This window comes from Pseudophryne corroboree, chromosome 6 (assembly GCF_028390025.1).
Source record: "Pseudophryne corroboree isolate aPseCor3 chromosome 6, aPseCor3.hap2, whole genome shotgun sequence".
NCBI classification, from domain to species: Eukaryota; Metazoa; Chordata; class Amphibia; order Anura; family Myobatrachidae; genus Pseudophryne; species Pseudophryne corroboree.
Window position 1 is genome coordinate 76,628,702 of NC_086449.1, and position 19,357 is coordinate 76,648,058.

The 19,357-nt window shown below is 48.3% G+C and overlaps 1 protein-coding gene across 2 annotated transcripts in view; it reads right to left on the minus strand.

Moving 5' to 3' along the window:
- ODAD3 (outer dynein arm docking complex subunit 3) overlaps window positions 1-19,357 on the minus strand; it is a 45,306-nt gene that overhangs the window by 17,224 nt on the left and 8,725 nt on the right. The window contains exons 4-14 of one of the 2 annotated variants that reach the window (XM_063931223.1): window positions 18,814-18,891; window positions 14,587-14,757; window positions 12,589-12,624; window positions 12,320-12,421; window positions 12,100-12,225; window positions 11,278-11,400; window positions 10,687-10,830; window positions 10,223-10,383; window positions 9,845-10,001; window positions 9,568-9,723; window positions 8,947-9,031 (exon numbers count right to left, since the gene is read on the minus strand). In XM_063931223.1, coding sequence (XP_063787293.1) covers window positions 8,947-9,031; window positions 9,568-9,723; window positions 9,845-10,001; window positions 10,223-10,383; window positions 10,687-10,830; window positions 11,278-11,400; window positions 12,100-12,225; window positions 12,320-12,421; window positions 12,589-12,624; window positions 14,587-14,757; window positions 18,814-18,891 — 1,339 coding nt within the window. The remainder of the gene's footprint in view (window positions 1-8,946; window positions 9,032-9,567; window positions 9,724-9,844; window positions 10,002-10,222; window positions 10,384-10,686; window positions 10,831-11,277; window positions 11,401-12,099; window positions 12,226-12,319; window positions 12,422-12,588; window positions 12,625-14,586; window positions 14,758-18,813; window positions 18,892-19,357) is intronic. The other variant, XM_063931224.1, reaches the window with a different exon arrangement.

Sequence of the window (19,357 nt, forward strand, 5' to 3'; positions counted from 1 at the left end):
ACCTGACCACTGTCGTGTCCATAAACATCTTATTGGCAGATATGGACATCGCACTTACTCTTGATGCCAGAGTGCAAATATCCCTCTGTGCATCTCGCATATATAGAAATGCATTTTTTAAATGCTCTATAGTAAATAAAATACTGTCCCTGTCAAGGGTATCAATATTTTCAGTCAGGGAATCCGACCAAGCCACCCCCGCGCTGCACATCCAGGCTGAGGCGATCGCTGGTCGCAGTATAACACCAGTATGTGTGTATATACTTTTTAGGATATTTTCCAGCCTCCTATCAGCTGGCTCCTTGAGGGCGGCCGTATCTGGAGACGGTACCGCCACTTGTTTTGATAAGCGTGTGAGCGCCTTATCCACCCTAAGGGGTGTTTCCCAACGCGCCCTAACTTCTGGCGGGAAAGGGTATACCGCCAATAATTTTCTATCGGGGGAACCCCGCGCCTCATCACACACTTCATTTAATTTATCTGATTCAGGAAAAACTATAGGTAGTTTTTCCACACCCCTTTTTTGTGGTACTTGTAGTATCAGAAATATGTAACACCTCCTTCATTGCCCTTAACAAGTAACGTGTGGCCCTAAAGGAAAATACGTTTGTTTCTTCACCGTCGACACTGGAGTCAGTGTCCGTGTCTGTGTCTGTGTCGACCGACTGAGGTAAAATGGGCATTATAACGTCCCTGACGGTGTTTTAGACGCCTGGACAGATACTAATATGTTTGCCGGCCGTCTCATGTCGTCAATCGACTTGCAGCGTGTTGACATTATCACGTAATTCCTTAAATAAGCCATCTATTCCGGTGTCGACTCCCTAGAGAGTGACATCACCATTACACACAGGGAATGCTCTGATAGAGGACAGGACCCACTAGCCCTTTGGGGAGACAGAGGGAGAGTTTGCCAGCACACACCAAAAACGCTATAATTATACAGGGACAACCTTTATATAAGTGCTTTTCCCTTATAGCATTTTAATATATGTAGTCATATCGCCAAATCAGTGCCCCCCCTCTCTGTTTTAACCCTGTTTCTGTAGTGCAGTGCAGGGGAGAGCCTGGGAGCCTTCCCACCAGCATTTCTGTGAGGGAAAATGGCGCTGTGTGCTGAGGAGAATAGGCCCCGCCCCCTTTTCGGCGGGCTTCTTCTCCCGTTTTTCTGAGACCTGGCAGGGGTTAAATACATCCATATAGCCCCCAGGGGCTATATGTGATGTATATTTAGCCATAAAAAAGGTATTATACATTGCTGCCCAGGGCGCCCCCCCAGCGCCCTGCACCCTCCGTGACCGCTGTGTGAAGTGTGCTGACAACAATGGCGCACAGCTGCAGTGCTGTGCGCTACCTCAGGAAGACTGAAAAGTCTTCTGCCGCCTGCTTCTGGACCTCTTCCATCTTCGGCATCTGCAAGGGGGGTCGGCGGCGCGGCTCCGGGACGAACCCCAGGGTGAGACCTGTGTTCCGACTCCCTCTGGAGCTAATGGTGTCCAGTAGCCTAAGAAGCCAATCCATCCTGCACGCAGGTGAGTTCACTTCTCTCCCCTAAGTCCCTCGATGCAGTGAGCCTGTTGCCAGCAGGACTCACTGAAAATAAAAAACCTAAAAACTTTTTCTAAGCAGCTCTTTAGGAGAGCCACCTAGATTGCACCCTGCTCGTACGGGCACAAAAACCTAACAGAGGCTTGGAGGAGGGTCATGGGGGGAGGAGCCAGTGCACACCACCTGATCCTAAAGCTTTATTTTTGTGCCCTGTCTCCTGCGGAGCCGCTAATCCCCATGGTCCTGACGGAGTCCCCAGCATCCACTAGGACGTTAGAGAAATCGCTGTGTATCTACAGAGACCTTTAACACTTTTATATGCCAATTTAAGCACCACTTTTCACTCTGCCCCCCTTAATATTCACCCTGATACTTGATTCAGACGTGAAGAAGGGCCAGATCGTCTTCTCCCTGCAGCTTGCCTGGAGAAAATGGCGCTGAGCAGTGCTGGCTGACTGAGGAGGAGGCCCCGCCCCCTGCAATGGCGCGTTTCCCCTCAGAACCACATGAGGTAATATTTATACTGGCGGGGGTGTAGGATTGTGCCAAGGCCCAATATGCTACCTTTTTGCCAGTCAGAGTAGGTTTTCATGCTGCCCAGAGCACCCCCCCCCCCCCCTTCCCCGCTCCCTGCTGTGCATGGATAGCATGTCGGCGCAGCGAGCGTACATTGAGCCGTCACAATGACTGAAGGTCCCTCTGCAGATCTGCGGTAATAATACTCACGTGTCTTCTGACTTCTGGCTCTGTTAGGGGGTGTGACGGCAGGGGGGGGGGGGGGTGACGGCGTGCTGTGGGAGTGAGCACATAGCCGCAGCTAGTGTTCAGTACCCTTCAGGAGCTAATGGTATCCTGTCAGCAAGAAGTAGAGCCATGAAACTCTTTAGGAAGTTGGTTCCTACTTCTTCCCCCTAAGTCCCACAAAGCAGGGAGACTGTTGCCAGCAGTCTCCCTGAAAATAAAAAAATAAGATTTTACTTACCGATAAATCTATTTCTCGTAGTCCGTAGTGGATGCTGGGGACTCCGTCAGGACCATGGGGATTAGCGGCTCCGCAGGAGACAGGGCACAAAAATAAAGCTCCGGGTACCAAGTTCTTCTTGGCCAATCCGGAGCCACGAGTATCGTTCTTACTCCCCTTTGCCGTATAATTCTCAGTACTTTTGGTATGAGAGGCAGAGGAGGAAACACATACACTGACTGGAACACCCACGGTGTTACCAGAGCGTCCACAGCTATTGCCCGAGGGTCTCTTGACCTGGCGCAATACCTGTCCAGTTTTTTGTTGAGGCGAGACGCCATCATATCCACCTTTGGTTTTTCCCAACGGTTCACAATCATGTGGAAGACTTCTGGATGAAGTCCCCACTCTCCCGGGTGGAGGTCGTGCCTGCTGAGGAAGTCTGCTTCCCAGTTGTCCACTCCCGGAATGAACACTGCTGACAGTGCTATCACATGATTTTTCGCCCAGCGAAGAATCCTTGCAGTTTCTGCCATTGCCCTCCTGCTTCTTGTGCCGCCCTGTCTGTTTACGTGGGCGACTGCCGTGATGTTGTCCCACTGGATCAATACCGGCTGACCTTGAAGCAGAGGTCTTGCTAAGCTTAGAACATTGTAAATTGCCCTTAACTCCAGTATATTTATGTGGAGAGAAGTCTCCAGACTTGATCACACTCCCTGGAAATTTTTTTCCCTGTGTGACTGCTCCCCAGCCTCTCAGGCTGGCATCCGTGGTCACCAGGACCCAGTCCTGAATGCCGAATCTGCGGCCCTTTAGTAGATGAGCACTCTGCAGCCACCACAGAAGAAACACCCTTGTCCTTGGAGACAGGGTTATCCGCTGATGCATCTGAAGATGCGATCCGGACCATTTTTCCAGCAGATCCCACTGAAAAGTTCTTGCGTGAAATCTGCCGAATGGAATCGCTTCGTAAGAAGCCACCATTTTTCCCAGGACCCTTGTGCAATGATGCACTGACACTTTTCCTGGTTTTAGGAGGTTCCTGACTAGCTCGGATAACTCCCTGGCTTTCTTCTCCGGGAGAAACACCTTTTTCTGGACTGTGTCCAGAATCATCCCTAGGAACAGCAGACGTGTCGTCGGAAACAGCTGCGGTTTTGGAATATTTAGAATCCACCCGTGCTGTCGTAGAACTACTTGAGATAGTGCTACTCCGACCTCCAACTGTTCTCTGGACCTTGCCCTTATCAGGAGATCGTCCATTTTCTTTGAAGAAGAATCATCATTTCGGCCATTACCTTGGTAAGGACCCGGGGTGCCGTGGACAATCCAACCGGCAGCGTCTGAAACTGATAGTGACAGTTCTGTACCACGAACCTGAGGTACCCTTGGTGAGAAGGGCAAATTTGGACATGGAGGTAAGCATCCCTGATGTCCCGAGACACCATATAGTCCCCTTCTTCCTGGTTCGCTATCACTGCTCTGAGTGACTCCATCTTGATTTGAACCTTTGTATGTAAGTGTTCAAATATTTCAGATTTAGAATAGGTCTCACCGAGCCGTCTGGCTTCAGTACCACAATATAGTGTGGAATAATACCCCTTTCCTTGTTGTAGGAGGGGTACTTTGATTATCACCTGCTGGGAATACAGCTTGTGAATTGTTTCCACTACTGCCTCCCTGTCGGAGGGAGACGTTGGTAAAGCAGACTTCAGGAACCTGCGAGGGGGAGACGTCTCGAATCTCCAATCTGTACCCCTGGGATACTACTTGTAGGATCCAGGGGTCCACTTGCGAGTGAGCCCACTGCGTGCTGAAACTCTTGAGACGACCCCCCACCGCACCTGAGTCCGCTTGTACGGCCCCAGCGTCATGCTGAGGACTTGGCAGAAGCGGTGGAGGGCTTCTGTTCCTGGGAATGGGCTGCCTGCTGCAGTCTTCTTCCCTTTCCTCTATCCCATGGCAGATATGACTGGCCTTTTGCCCGCTTGCCCTTATGGGGACGAAAGGACTGAGGCTGAAAAGACGTTGTCTTTTTCTCCTTTATACGGCAATACTTCCATGTGCCGTTTGGAATCTGCATCACCTGACCACTGTCGTGTCCATAAACAACTTCTGGCAGATATGGACATCGCACTTACTCTTGATGCCAGAGTGCAAATATCCCTCTGTGCATCTCGCATATATAGAAATGCATCCTTTAAATGCTCTATAGTCAATAAAATACTGTCCCTGTCAAGGGTATCAATATTTTCAGTCAGGGAATCCGACCAAGCCACCCCAGCGCTGCACATCCAGGCTGAGGCGATCGCTGGTCGCAGTATAACACCAGTATGTGTGTATATACTTTTTAGGATATTTTCCAGCCTCCTATCAGCTGGCTCCTTGAGGGCGGCCCTATCTGGAGACGGTACCGCCACTTGTTTTGATAAGCGTGTGAGCGCCTTATCCACCCTAAGGGGTGTTTCCCAACGCGCCCTAACTTCTGGCGGGAAAGGGTATACCGCCAATAATTTTCTATCGGGGGAAACCCACGCATCATCACACACTTCATTTAATTTATCTGATTCAGGAAAAACTACAGGTAGTTTTTTCACACTCCACATAATACCCTTTTTTGTGGTACTTGTAGTATCAGAAATATGTAACACCTCCTTCATTGCCCTTAACAAGTAACGTGTGGCCCTAAAGGAAAATACGTTTGTTTCTTCACCGTCGACACTGGAGTCAGTGTCCGTGTCTGTGTCGACCGACTGAGGTAAAAGGACGTTTTAACGCCCCTGACGGTGTTTGAGACGCCTGGACAGATACTAATTGGTTTGCCGGCCGTCTCATGTCGTCAACCGACCTTGCAGCGTGTTGACATTATCACGTAATTCCTTAAATAAGCCATCCATTCCGGTGTCGACTCCCTAGAGAGTGACATCACCATTACACGCAATTGCTCCGCCTCCTCACCAACATCGTCCTCATACATGTCGACACACACGTACCGACACACAGCACACACACAGGGAATGCTCTGATAGAGGACAGGACCCCACTAGCCCTTTGGGGAGACAGAGGGAGAGTTTGCCAGCACACACCAAAACGCTATAATTATACAGGGACAACCTTTATATAAGTGTTTTTCCCTTATAGCATCTTAATATATATAATCATATCGCCAAATAAGTGCCCCCCCTCTCTGTTTTAACCCTGTTTCTGTAGTGCAGTGCAGGGGAGAGCCTGGGAGCCTTCCCACCAGCATTTCTGTGAGGGAAAATGGCGCTGTGTGCTGAGGAGAATAGGCCCCGCCCCCTTTTCGGCGGGCTTCTTCTCCCGTTTTTCTGAGACCTGGCAGGGGTTAAATACATCCATATAGCCCCAGGGGCTATATGTGATGTATCTTTTAGCCAGTATAGGTATTTCATTGCTGCCCAGGGCGCCCCCCGCAGCGCCCTGCACCCTCCGTGACCGCTGGTGTGAAGTGTGTGACAACAATGGCGCACAGCTGCAGTGCTGTGCGCTACCTCATGAAGACTGAAAAGTCTTCTGCCGCCGGTTTCTGGACCTCTTCACTTTTCGGCATCTGCAAGGGGGTCGGCGGCGCGGCTCCGGGACCGGACTCCATGGCTGGGCCTGTGTTCGATCCCTCTGGAGCTAATGGTGTCCAGTAGCCTAAGAAGCCAATCCATCCTGCACGCAGGTGAGTTCACTTCTTCTCCCCTAAGTCCCTCGTTGCAGTGAGCCTGTTGCCAGCAGGACTCACTGTAAAATAAAAAACCTAAAAACTTTTTCTAAGCAGCTCTTTAGGAGAGCCACCTAGATTGCACCCTGCTCGGACGGGCACAAAAACCTAACTGAGGCTTGGAGGAGGGTCATAGGGGGAGGAGCCAGTGCACACCACCTGATCCTAAAGCTTTATTTTTGTGCCCTGTCTCCTGCGGAGCCGCTAATCCCCATGGTCCTGACGGAGTCCCCAGCATCCACTAGGACGTCAGAGAAACCTACCATAAAGTCTTTTAGTGAAACTCAGTAGAGCTCCACTAGAGTGCGACCAGTCTGCCTGGGCACATTTTCTAAACTGAGGTCTGGAGGAGGGGCATAGAGGGAGGAGCCAGTTCACACTCTGAAAAAGTCTTAAAGTGCCCATGGCTCCTGCGGAACCGTCTATACCCCATGGTACGGAAGTGGCCCCCAGCATCCTCTAGGACGTAAGAGAAATAAGGGTTATATAACTCCTGCACTATCCCTACAGGTCCCAGGTTGCTCATTATATTTATCATGTATCCTTTCTGAGGATAGAAACTTGTGCTAAGCCTATGTTAGCACTCCTGCCCTCCTCCAGCCCACCTCGCACATAGCGCAAATTGGCATAAGTGCCAGAATCATGCAAACCTGCCTCAGAGTGTTCTGTACACACAGACTCATCTCCTGCAAGATGTTCCACGGGATGCCTAAGCCTGACTTGTAGGAAGGTACATGTAACATCCTAGTGAATTCTGGAGTGATTGTATCACCGGTATGTAGGCTGTTGCTGTATATTTAACTGCTCTTATTGTCACTGCTATAAGGAGGAGTTCTGTCCACCACCCCTGATGTGTTTAGGACACGCTGGGCCCGATTCAGACCTGATTACTGTTGTGCGAAATCACACAGCAGCCGATTATCGAATGACAGCAATGCGCAGGCGCGACGCCAAACAGCGACAGAACGGTACGGAAATTTAGATTGCTAGGCGTTCGCAAGGTGATTGACAGGAAGCGGACGTTTGTGAGTGGTAATTGCCCGTTATCTGGGAGTGTCAGGAAAAACGCCGGCGTGCCCAAGCGTTTTCAGGGAGGGTGTGTGACGTCAGCTCCGGCCCCGATCAGCCTGTTTGTATCGCACTGTAGGAGTAAGTCCTGGGCTACGCACAGACTGGAAAAATAATTTGATGGTGAGCGAGTTGAAAAACGGAATTGCAGGTGTCCGCGGTCTGGCGGAATATTCGCTCGCCGTATACGTGCATTCGCACCCTTGCAAGGGATGGGTTTTCACTCTCTATGGGCGGCGGCTATCTGATCACAGCCCTCTGCAAAGACGCACAGCAGCAATCAGGTCTGATTTAGGCCCATAGGCCTCAGGCCTGCTATCATTCCCTTACACTCTCTCTTACTGTGTGCCTATCGTAAACTGAACACCCGATAACACTGTGAAGACCACGCCCAGTATTTAGAGTTGCAAGTGGAAAGGCGCTACTCTGTGTTCCAGCATCTGCACTAAAGGCTGCTGTTTAGCATTGGCCGCAAATAATAGGAGCCGCTTTATGGTAGATAAATACCAGGCCATCTCTGACTGCTGTATATTCCATACTTGCTGCAGAGTGAGGGCCCAGTCTACAGTGCACCCTGCGGGCCTGATGCTCACCGATGTCTTCCTGCGAGTGGTAGCTTCATGAGAAGCATGTCCACGGGTGGGACATATCAGTGGTACAGTAGGTGCACAGAACTGAATTTATGCTTAAAACTATGAGCCGCTCTGAAAGCAGAAGTCTATCCCTAACCACATCTTAACCTTAACCATGGCCTATCCATAACTGCAGCCTATCCCTAATCGCAGTGTAACCCCAACCACAGCCTAACCCTAATCACAGCCCAAGCCTAATCTCAGCCAGTACCTAGGCGCAGCCTATCCTTAACTGCAACCTAACTCTAGCCACAACCTACAGTAATCTTAATCCAAACCTGACCATTAACACAGCCTAATCCTAACCCTAACCCTAGCCAAACCCTTTGCACAGCCTAACGCTACCCGCAGCCTAACCCTTATCACGGGATGTAGTTATGTGACCGGCGGTCAGTCTCCACTTTGGTCCACTCTGAAAGGGGTTTGCTGGTGCGGGTACACTTTCCACCGCAAAGAGTGGTGCAGGGAGGACAACACAGGGGGAGGTGCATCAAGTTATATACATTTTGGAGATGTGGAGAAGTAGCCCATAGTAACCAATCAGCTATTAACTAGTATTTACTAAGCACATTCTATAAAGTGATAGCAGAAGCTGATTGGGCAACTTCTCCTAGAAGAGTTGATACACCTCCCCCATAGTCTCAGAGCTGTAATCCCTCCAGGCTGTACACACTGATTGACAGTGGGCGACAGGCGCCTGCGCTTCTCAGGGTAAGGCTATAGGGGCCGATGCAGCGTGAGCAGGACGCCAGTGTGTGTCACTTCGCTCTGAGCATACTCAGGCCTAGACTGTGTGAATGCCCTGTACTCAGCCAGTGACATCCCAGTAGTACATCTGTCCACTGACCCCAGACAGCCTGTTGCTGACCACTGCATTATCAATAGAAAAGGATCAGAGTCTATATACCCTAGGTCAGCTGCGGTATTGGACTTCAACCTAAATTTTCCAATTCGAAAAGCTTTTTACGGACCCACTGTTCCATTTCAGTACTGCCAGGCCCACTTACCATCAAACGTGTCTGGTCTGGCTGTGGCGGGCAGCGGGATGCGCACATTGTATATTGGGAGTTTGCCTTCAATGCTGGCCTGGAACTGGGGGCAAGAAAACACAGACTTTGTGAGAGATAGGTACATATAGATTGCTCTAATAGCTATGGGGGAAAAAAGAGCCAATCAGATGTTTGCTTTCATTGTCTAACACGCACAAGTTCCACGAAAGCTAATGTCTGATGCTATAAGATTACTGTCTTCATCAGTAAATAACCCTACTGGAATGTTAAGTTGTTTCTAATTGATAGTTTGTATATCTGGGAAATGTGCAGATATTTACTATTTATCAGATTCCTTATCTATAGGATCAGGGGTGTCCCACTGTAAATTATATTAAAATTAGTCCGATTTATACAGGTGCAGCTCCAAGGTAACTTGAAACATCATTATACTCTACATTAATGATAGCTCATCTGCTGTTGCAGAACCACAACCACCGTCTGCCTAGCCTGAAGGGAATTCACGATCCATAGGATGCCTAGGCCTGATCTATAGGAAGGGCCGTGTAACAGTATCGTAAGTACGTCAGATGTGATTGTACAGTTAACTGGTCTTATTATAAGTAAGGCACAATTCACCTCCTCGTCTTCCATCTGTCTGAGGACCTCTACGATGTCCTGTCCTTCCAGCTGATCCAAAAGTTTCTTTAGTTTCTGCTCTGTCGTGGCCAGAAGATCGAGGACATACTCGTCTGAATGAGGAGACAGGTCCTTAGCGGGGAAATAGCTCCTGGGCTGGGAAAAGACATATCCGTAAACCTGTTACCCCAGTGCCTTATGCTTTCGGCATTATCTAACATGGCCTTCTATCGAAGGCAGCTCCATGAGAAGTCCCAGGGGCTAGCTTGATACTCACCACCTTGATGTGCTGGACTTTGCTGGCTAGATGCTCCACTCCAGACTTTGCCGTACTTAGGATCTTGGACATTTTCTCCAGCTCCTCCTTGCATTTCTCTTTTCTCTTTTCTTCCTTCTGCAGATGAGCTTGGAGCTCCTCCAGAACCTGTTGACCACTGGTTGGGACATGAAGAACGCAGAGCTCAAAGCCTGCTTCTGCTTACATTGGCCATAACACATTGGGTTATTTTACCGTATTGAAACGTGTTAAGCCCACGTTAGGTTGAATAACATCATACACACACATGAAACCCAGTAGGGTTCCATATGTACTTCCCCAGAAGCCTTTAGACTTTAAGGTCTCTTGTGCAAATGAGTGTGCCGATGAGTACTATACCTGGACAGCTTGGCTTCCCCGGAGTACTTCAGCTCCTGGAAGGCATCCTGCAGTCTTTCCTTTTCCTCTTTCAGCCGAACAATGATCCTCTCATTCTCGCTCTTCATCTCATTCAGGTGGCGGTGTATGTCTCCCTGCGCAGTGAAGCGTCGCACAACCTCCTGATGATGGATCAAGAGTAATAAACAGTTATCTTTTGCAACATGGGCGTTCCCTGAACTTGAAGATATTCAGGCAAACAGAGATCCAAGCAGTTATTGGTCAAATGCTGTTCCAGAGATAAACTTTAAATACAAAAGGAAGAGATATCAGAACATCCTCATTATAAAGATCCCAGCTGGAAATCTAGGAAACACACTTGTGTTAAACTTTATCTCAAACCTTTTACTGGATAATTGGTCACCCATTTGTCACTGAATTTCAGCCTGTAGCCAGGGTAATTCTCCAGCCCCTGCCTCGCTAACCTGGGTGTCTGTCACTCCTGTGGCCTCCTTGATTCTCTGAAAAGCCTCCTGGTAGGTGCGGATTACTTTTTCCTCCTCCTGTCCACTTGGAACCAGTTGGGTCTCCACAGCGGCATCCTCACCCGGCAGAGTAACACGCTGAGCCTAAGATGGAAAGGACAGTGATTTGGTTTTATTGAGTTTATATATTGCCCTATGGGTTCTATCTATTATATAAAACTGAAGGCTGATAAAAAGGATGTAATCCGGCTGACGCTCAGGTGGACGTTGGAAGTAACACGCATGGTGCGCCCCAACTTATAGGCACAATTTGGTTACACGCTCTTACAGATACATGCACACAAACATACATATATGGGATATAAAAATACAGTAGCCACCGCTACTTACAGTATCCTACTGACAGGTCTGATATGGAAGGGGTCTTACTGCCCCCCGCCGCTGTAGTGGTTACAGAATATGGAGGTGAGGAAAGGAGGGAGCGAATTCAGGTAGCAGCACACAACAAATGGGGAAGGGGGCGAGAGAGCGCAATCTGCTCCTCCCCAATTCCGACCCTCATTCTGGTGAGAGTGACAGGTAAACGCTCACCCTTCTTTCTGCTCGCTCTGCATACATGCGTCTCTCCTCCGCCTGACGCTTATAATCCAGCAGGATCCGCTCCCTTTCCCTGCGTTCACGGTGAAACTCCTCCTCCTGGTGCTGAAGATCTGCCTGTAGAAGATAATGGGTAGAATTGTCCATGTTGCAGATGCTGCCATAGTACTGATAATATCTGTGTATTATACATCTGCACTAATGTAATAGAGAGCCGCTGGCATCCTGACTGTCTGGATCCCATACCCAACCCATATAATATTGGTATCTGAGGGGGGATCCGGTCTGAAGATCGACAGTGTCTAGGTCGACAATGTTTAGGTCGACCACTATAGGTCGACAGTCACTAGGTCGACATGGATGGAAGGTCGACAGGGTTTCTAGGTCGACATGTGCTAGGTCGACAGGTCTAAAGGTCGACATGAGTTTTTCACATTTTTTTCTTTTTTTGAATTTTTTCATACTTAACGATCCACGTGGACTACGATTGGAACGGTAAAATGTGCCGAGCGAAGTGAAGGCACCATGCCTGAAGCATGGCGAGCGAAGCGAGCCATGCGAGGGGACGCGGTGCACTAATTTGGGATCCCGGTCACTCTACGAAGAAAACGACACAAAAAATAAAATAAAAAATCCTCATGTCGACCTTTAGACCTGTCGACCTAGCACATGTCGACCTAGAAACCCTGTCGACCTTCCATCCATGTCGACCTAGTGACTGTCGACCTATAGTGGTCGACCTAAACATTGTCGACCTAGACACTGTCGATTTGATGAACCACACCCATCTGAGGGATGTTAAGGCCTGCCTCATACCCGGGCCATGTCCCGTGACATCACTGCATCCTTGTTCATCGTCTGCAGTTCCTTCAACTCATGTCTCTGTTGCAGGATTTCAGCCTCTATGAGATCCAGCTGTGACTGAAACGTCAGACTTTCCTCCTGCAGGAACAGAACCAGTGTCAGTATATGTGATGTGAGAGGATACAGAGACACAAGACTGGGAGACGGGACAGTGATGCGGAGTCTACGTCACCTGCATGTGGTCCTTAAGTTTCTCGTATACATTGTATATATGTTCCGATTCCTGCAATTTCATCTGCGCTTTTTCCAGTCTGTTTTCTAAGAGGCGAAGTGTCTGTGGAAGGCAGAAGAGGGGGTAAAACACGGTGGCGGGGAAACAGCAGAACACACCAGAGGATGAGAGAGCAGAAGCGTATGTGTGATTCAGAGGAGAGCGGTGAGTAGATCACATTGCACAGCAGAATGGTGGGTGGGAGCAGAGCTTGGTCAGAGATAAATAACCTGGTGAGGAGTTTCCTCCTGTTCTGTGGCTTCATTCTGTGGATGAAATAAGTAAACCATAAAGAAGCAGAATACATTGTGTGACCATAGAGCCTGGCCCTCTTCGTCCAGTGTACATGAGCCTCGAGTATATAATGTATCCACTGGATAAGCTGCATGGGATTCCATATGAACACTGTCCTACAGATCCTGACCACCGTCTATAGGGACAAACAAAGTCATAACAAGGTCCTGACTCCAGACTAAAGGAGTCCTTTGCCCCGGCCCTTGGTGTGAAGGTGGTGATTACAGGAGGCTGCATTTTAGAGCAGTGTCCTACATCCCTCATAATGATCTTCTAACAAATAGAAAGTAATGTGCGTAGGCAGTAGGACATTAGATGGTGTGGCTGAGAAGTCCTACTGGGTTTCACACCAAGAAGTCCTACTGGGCTTCACACCAAGAAGTCCTAATGGGCTTCACACCAAGAAGTCCTACTGGACTTCACACCAAGAAGTCCTACTGGACTTCACACCAAGAAGTCCTACTGGACTTCACACCAAGAAGTCCTACTGGACTTCACACCAAGAAGTCCTACTGGACTTCACACCAAGATGTCCTACTGGACTTCACACCAAGATGTCCTACTGGACTTCACACCAAGACGTCCTACTGGAACCACTTGATTTCAGCTGATGGACCCCAAGAGCTACTCTGTCACTGCTGTTACCATCTCTGTTCCCCCTTTGGTGATCTCTGCAGCCTGCTTGGTGGCAGCAGCTGCCTTACTAACGTCTATGTCTCCAACAGTGGGTATGATGGCAATTTATAATACCAAGAACACAGCTACTCCGATACCCACAGGAGTGCCCATGCAGCACAAAAGCACAAGGCCGTCTCCAGAGCCAGAAGAGGAAGGACAACAGCTGACTATCCTAGCATTTACAAATGTCACTCTAGTTTCCCTTATAGATCTCCACTTTGCACGTCTCTTTTCAATCCATTCAACAGCTGAAAAGCCAGTCCACAATGGCGGCTTTGAGGTTGGCAGCTGATAATGTTACTGCATTACAGTAGCCCCTGCACATTCCTGACCACCAGCTACATTTGTTTTCCGCTACCATATGTATAAAATGTGCACCACACCACTTAGATTGTAAGCACAGTTGGCCAAAGACATCTTTACTTTCTGTGCAGTGTTGTCGTATGTTCTGTATTGTTATCGTGATCCTTTCAATGTACAGCTTTGCGTAATATGTTGGCGTGTCATGACGAGACATGTGGCTGTGATAACATTAATTGAAAACAGGGTCTCACAGTCGGTCTAAAAATTACCATAATCCCCCAGTAGAAACCAGAAGATTAGTAGGCAATGGCCATAGGACTGACAAAGGGTTAACGAGGTAAGTCCAACAGAATCCGAGCTCTGTAAGGAATTCAGCAAAGGCCCAAAGCCCTGTACCCACACCCTACGCAAGGCACTGAAAAAGCTGAGGAGGAAGCATGGAGCAGAAGAGTGGGAGTCAGTTATTACCCATAGCGCTGATTTCCAGGGGTGAAATATAACCCAGTGGCTGTGTCCCCTACTGCCATAGGAGAGTAAGCAACTGCTCATTCTAGGTTACTGCACAGTTTGTAACTAGTTCATAAGTTATGATGAGTGACAGAAACGCACTGTCCATTAACCTACAGGGCATGATGATATAAAGACCCTGTCCCTCCTACCATAAAGTGACACAACGATGTAAAGGCTCCATTACTTTTCAAGCAGGGGGACGAAATGATGGACAGATCCTGTACCTCCCATCATAGTGTTAAGGTGAGATCTCCTGCTGCCCACTGCAAGGTCACGCAATGAGCTGTTGTATAGATCATAATATAGACAGGAAATGTGCCATTCCGTGTCTGCAATGCAGGGCCATCTGGCAGACACTGTCCTTTCCACCGAACCAGCTCTAACCAACTCCGCACCAGCTGCCCACAGAGACTGCCCCCAGCGTAATCGGACGTTGCGGTCACCTGTTCTTCCTGTGCCGCGCTCTCATCTATCCCCGGCTCTCCGGCTGCGCTCTTCATGTACCCTGTTTGGAGTTCGCCCAAGCGTCTCCTACGGACATCCGTCTGGTGGCGCAAGGCGTTAAGCCGCTTCACCTTGTCACAGAGCTTCTGGTCCATCAGCTGGATGGCGGCCTGAGAGGACACAAAATGGACAGGGAATCGGTGGATTGGATTAACCAAGATGTAAATGGTTCCAGGTTCTATTGAAATCATAGAATTGTACAAACAATCCCGTGCCCAGTATTTGGGGGAAATGTATCAAGCCTTCCCTAGAGAAGGGGAGAAGTTTCCCATAGTAACCAATCAGCTGTTAGTTAGCATTTATCAAGTGCATTTTATAAAATGACAGGCAGAAGCTGTTTGGTTGGTTGCTCTAGGCAACTTCTCTACTTGTCAGATGGTTTAATACAGTGGTTCTCAACCGCGGTCCTCAAGTATCCCCAACAGTTCATGTTTTCCAGGTCTCCTCACAATTTGCTCCACCTGTGGGTCTTTTAAAATGTGTCAGTGAGTAATGAATACACCTGTGCACCAGCTAGGTGACCTGGAAAACATGAACTGTTGGGGGTACTTGAGGACCGTGGTTGAGAACCACTGGTTTAATACACCCCCCCCCCCCCCATAGCTAAAGTTGGAAGGGGGGTGTTAGCTCACACAAATAAGAGAAGGTCTAATCAGGAAGTACAGGAATGGGGGTCCACAGGTGGTCTACGTAACTGCCTTTTGTACAAGGAACTGAAAAGAATTTCCATTTCTATTATATAAATATATTTCTACATAATTAAATTGGTATCCGTAAGATAGAGTGTCAATGTATGTATCAACAGTCAATAGGTTGACATAATATGCAGTACGGATGGCGTGATGGTTAGCATTGCCTCACAGCACCATAGCCCTAACTGTGTGGAGTTTGTATATTCCCCCCCGTGTTAGCATGGGTTATTCCGGGTACTCCAGTTTCCTCCCACAATCCAAAAATATACTGGTAGGTTAATTGGCTTCCAACAAAAGTTAACCGTAGTATGTAAGTGTGTGCGTACTCATGGGCAGACTAGATGGGCCAAGTAGTTCTTATCTGCCGTCAAATTCTATGTCTATGACCTGCATAAGGTCGACATGACAATAGTCGACACATGTTTTTGTGGCTTTTTCATGTTTTTCGAACATTTGCTTGATTACCCACTAGCCACGTGGACATTTATTGGGTATAGCAACCAGTGGCGAGTGAAGAGAGCCTGCAAAGGCACACGATTGTACGGGATGTCGTTATGTGACCGCCAGTCACTATACCAACGCCGGAATCCCGAGTAATTGAAAGCCCGAGAGTCGGCATGCCAACCAACAGGGACTATTCCCACTTGTGGGTGTCCACGACACCCATAGAGTGGGAATAGAACCTGCGGTGAGCGCAGCGAGCCCGCAAGTGGCTTAGTTGCGCTGCCCGCCACCTGCTGGCAATCTAAAGTACGGGATAGTATGGTGACCGTGCGGGATCCCAAACGCCGGTCACCCGAACCCAACCCTGACTGTACTGATGGTGGTCACATAACATGAAATATACAAGATTTGTCCCAAAAACACGTTGACCATTTATGTGCCGACCACTGTCGTGTCGACCTTTTGACTCTGTCGATCTTTTGTACCTGCAACCTTAAGCACTGCCGACCTTTTGTAACTGTCGACCATAACATTGTTGATCCATTGATCCCCAGCTCATTAAGTATTGAAAATCATACAGGGAAGCTTTAAGAAACTTTCATATCGCTGACAGGTTTGTTCTACCTTGACAATTTTGATCTATTATTTAGAGCAGGCATGTCAAACTCGTGGCCCTCCAGCTGTTGTGAAACTACAAGTCCCAGCATGCTTTGCCAGCAAATCTTCCACTGATCAGCTGGTAACGCATGCTGGGACTTGTAGTTTCATAACAGCTGGAGGGCTGCAGGTTCCCCACCCCTGATTTAGAGACTTCAAAACTGGACGGGACGTTATTATTAACATTGAAGCAGCTGTGTTAGATAGGGAGCAGGCAGGGCCGTGCAGTCAGGGTATACAGATTGTCATACTCCGTCAAACTCCTGAGGTTTTATATAAAAATGATTAGGATAATACAAATAAGATAGTTAGAATGTAAATATCTTCTTTGTTTATTGTAATTAATTTTATAGCTAACACTCAACAGCTTTGTGGAGATCCCTGGAGCTGCAGGGAGATGAGAGATGAGGCAGCAACAGCTCTGCCTCGGTTCTACTATCAGACACTGCTTTGCAGAGCTGGGGGCGGGGCCACACCACAGGCAGAAACACTGCACAGAAAGGGAGCTAATAGAGGCATGCCTCTGAGTATGGGGGCGGGCCTTGTGCACTGATGGACACTTGGATGTGCACTGTAGTCGGAGCTCACTGGATGTGCACTGTAGTCGGAGCTCACTGACCTGGAAGTGCACGGTAGTCGGAGCTCAGTCAGCAGCAGCAAGAGAAGGCACAGGGATGCAGGTAGGAGACAGGAGACTCAATGGAATGGACACTGTAGCTTAGTGTAGTGAGGGGAGAGTCCAGGGCCGGTGCAAGATTTCTCAGCCCCCTAGGCAAATAGTCAGCCCCCCCTTCCAGCCCGCCAAAATAACGAGCCCTCAGGTAAAAATTAGGGATAGGATATTTAGGGGTCTTTTAGCAGTCCCTAACCATCCCTGCTGGTACCTAACCCTAACCACCCCCTTCCTGCAGCCTAACCCCCCCCCCCCAACCCTCCCCAGGAGTGCATAACCACCCCTACCTGCAGCTTAATCCTAACCCTCCCTCTGCAGCGTACACCTGACCCCTCCCCTCCCTATACATATTATAATATATATGTTAATGTTACACAGAACTCAAGCTCACTCCTGAACCACATAGAAGCCCCCCTGCGTATCCACAGCACCGGTGGGAGGGGCAGACTGTCGGGATAACAGCCCCACACAGCAGTCACGGTGTGGGAGAATGTGGCTCACTCTCACCTGCATGGAGCACATACTGTAGGTGCAGGAAGAGCAGATGCTGGACGCTGCCAGGGAACAATGCATGGCGAGGCACCTGCGCGTCTCTGCGCTGCAACTCACCTCTCAGCAGGATGAGGATGAGTTGCGAGGTGGGGATCCACCAGTGGTTGGGTTAGCCCTCTCCGCATCGGATGAAGGTCCCGCCTGCTCCTCGAGCTCCAGCAGCTTTGTTGTCTCCTTTGCCGGCTTGACGACTCGGCTGAGGGAGCAGATCCTCTATGCCGTCATCAGGTCGGGAGGGTGGGGGGAAAGTGGGAACAGCACCAGACGTGGTCTTGATCCTCCAGATCTTATGCAGGGAGAGCAGGGGGAGCGGGTGCCGTACATCCCTCATGGCACCCACAGAGCAGTCACTTCCTTCATTTTAATTTTTATTTGTTGTTGCACTCAGCGACGCCCTTCAAATGCTGCCGCCAATAGGCAGCTGCCTAAAGCTGCCTAATGGTGGCACCGGCCCTGGGAGAGTCACAGTGAGTAGGGGGATGAGACAGGCTCCCAGCATTCAGACCTATTCCCATGTGTGCCTCCCCAGCCATTCACCTCACCTCATGTCACTGGGAGCAGGGTATGCTAAGAGAAGATATATATAGAATATCAGCAACACAAACTAATGTGAGTGAGCTGTAACCACAAAATGAAGGCTAAAAACCATGTACTCTATTGCAATTAGATATTAAGTATAAGATATAAATATACGCAGTAAAAATATTGTTTGATACAGACATACAATAAGGAAGTCATTATAAAACCGGTAACAATATATGACCAATCGCATAGATATACACACGTCAGCACTTGTAAAGAAGAGAAAAGAAAGATAAGACCCTTGTTTGGCGCACTTATTAGTAGAAACAAAATGATTATATTAATTTTTTAAAACATAACTTTTATTCAGAGGATTTAAAAAATTAATATAATCATACATTTTGTTTCTACTAATAAGTGCGCCAAACAAGGGTCTAATTTTTCTTTTCTCGTTTACAATTAGACCTAACAGTAGGATACTACTGATACCCTTGATGCACCCCCAACAAATTTGTAATTTTGACAATACAGTAAAAAATTGGATAATGTTGGTTTAAAAATGTTTACAAAAATATTTCCTAGGTCAGTGCGGAAACGCTCTTTATTCACGAAACGTCACCAGTTACCTGTCCGCTTTTACTCTTCATCGCTGCCCTCTCCACGGCGTGGCTCTGAAAAGCCTCTTTTATCACCTTCTCGTCACCCTGATAAACAAAAGTGATGGAAACTGTAGCTGCACTATTATTTATAAAAGGCCAAAACAACAGGCAATTGTAGAACTACAAGTCTCAGACTGTAAGACCAGTCATCGGTTAGTAACGGAAGTTGGACTTTGTCTTTCTAATAGAACAAATGTGCTACAAGTTGTTTATTATTTAAATATAAAACAATAATAATTGGGGGGATTACTTTACAGCAACATGGATGAATGGGAGACAGCGGACGATATGGTTAATTAGGGGTAAATTTACTAAGGTGTGGGTTTTTAGAAGTGGAGATGTTGCCCATAGCAACCACTCAGATTCTACTTAATTAAGTAGCCCTTTTAGAAGAGAATAGCTAAAATCTGATTGGTTGCTATGGCCAACATCTCCACTTCTAAAAACCAGCACTTTAAATAAGATTTTACTCACCGGTAAATCTATTTCTCGTAGTCCGTAGTGGATGCTG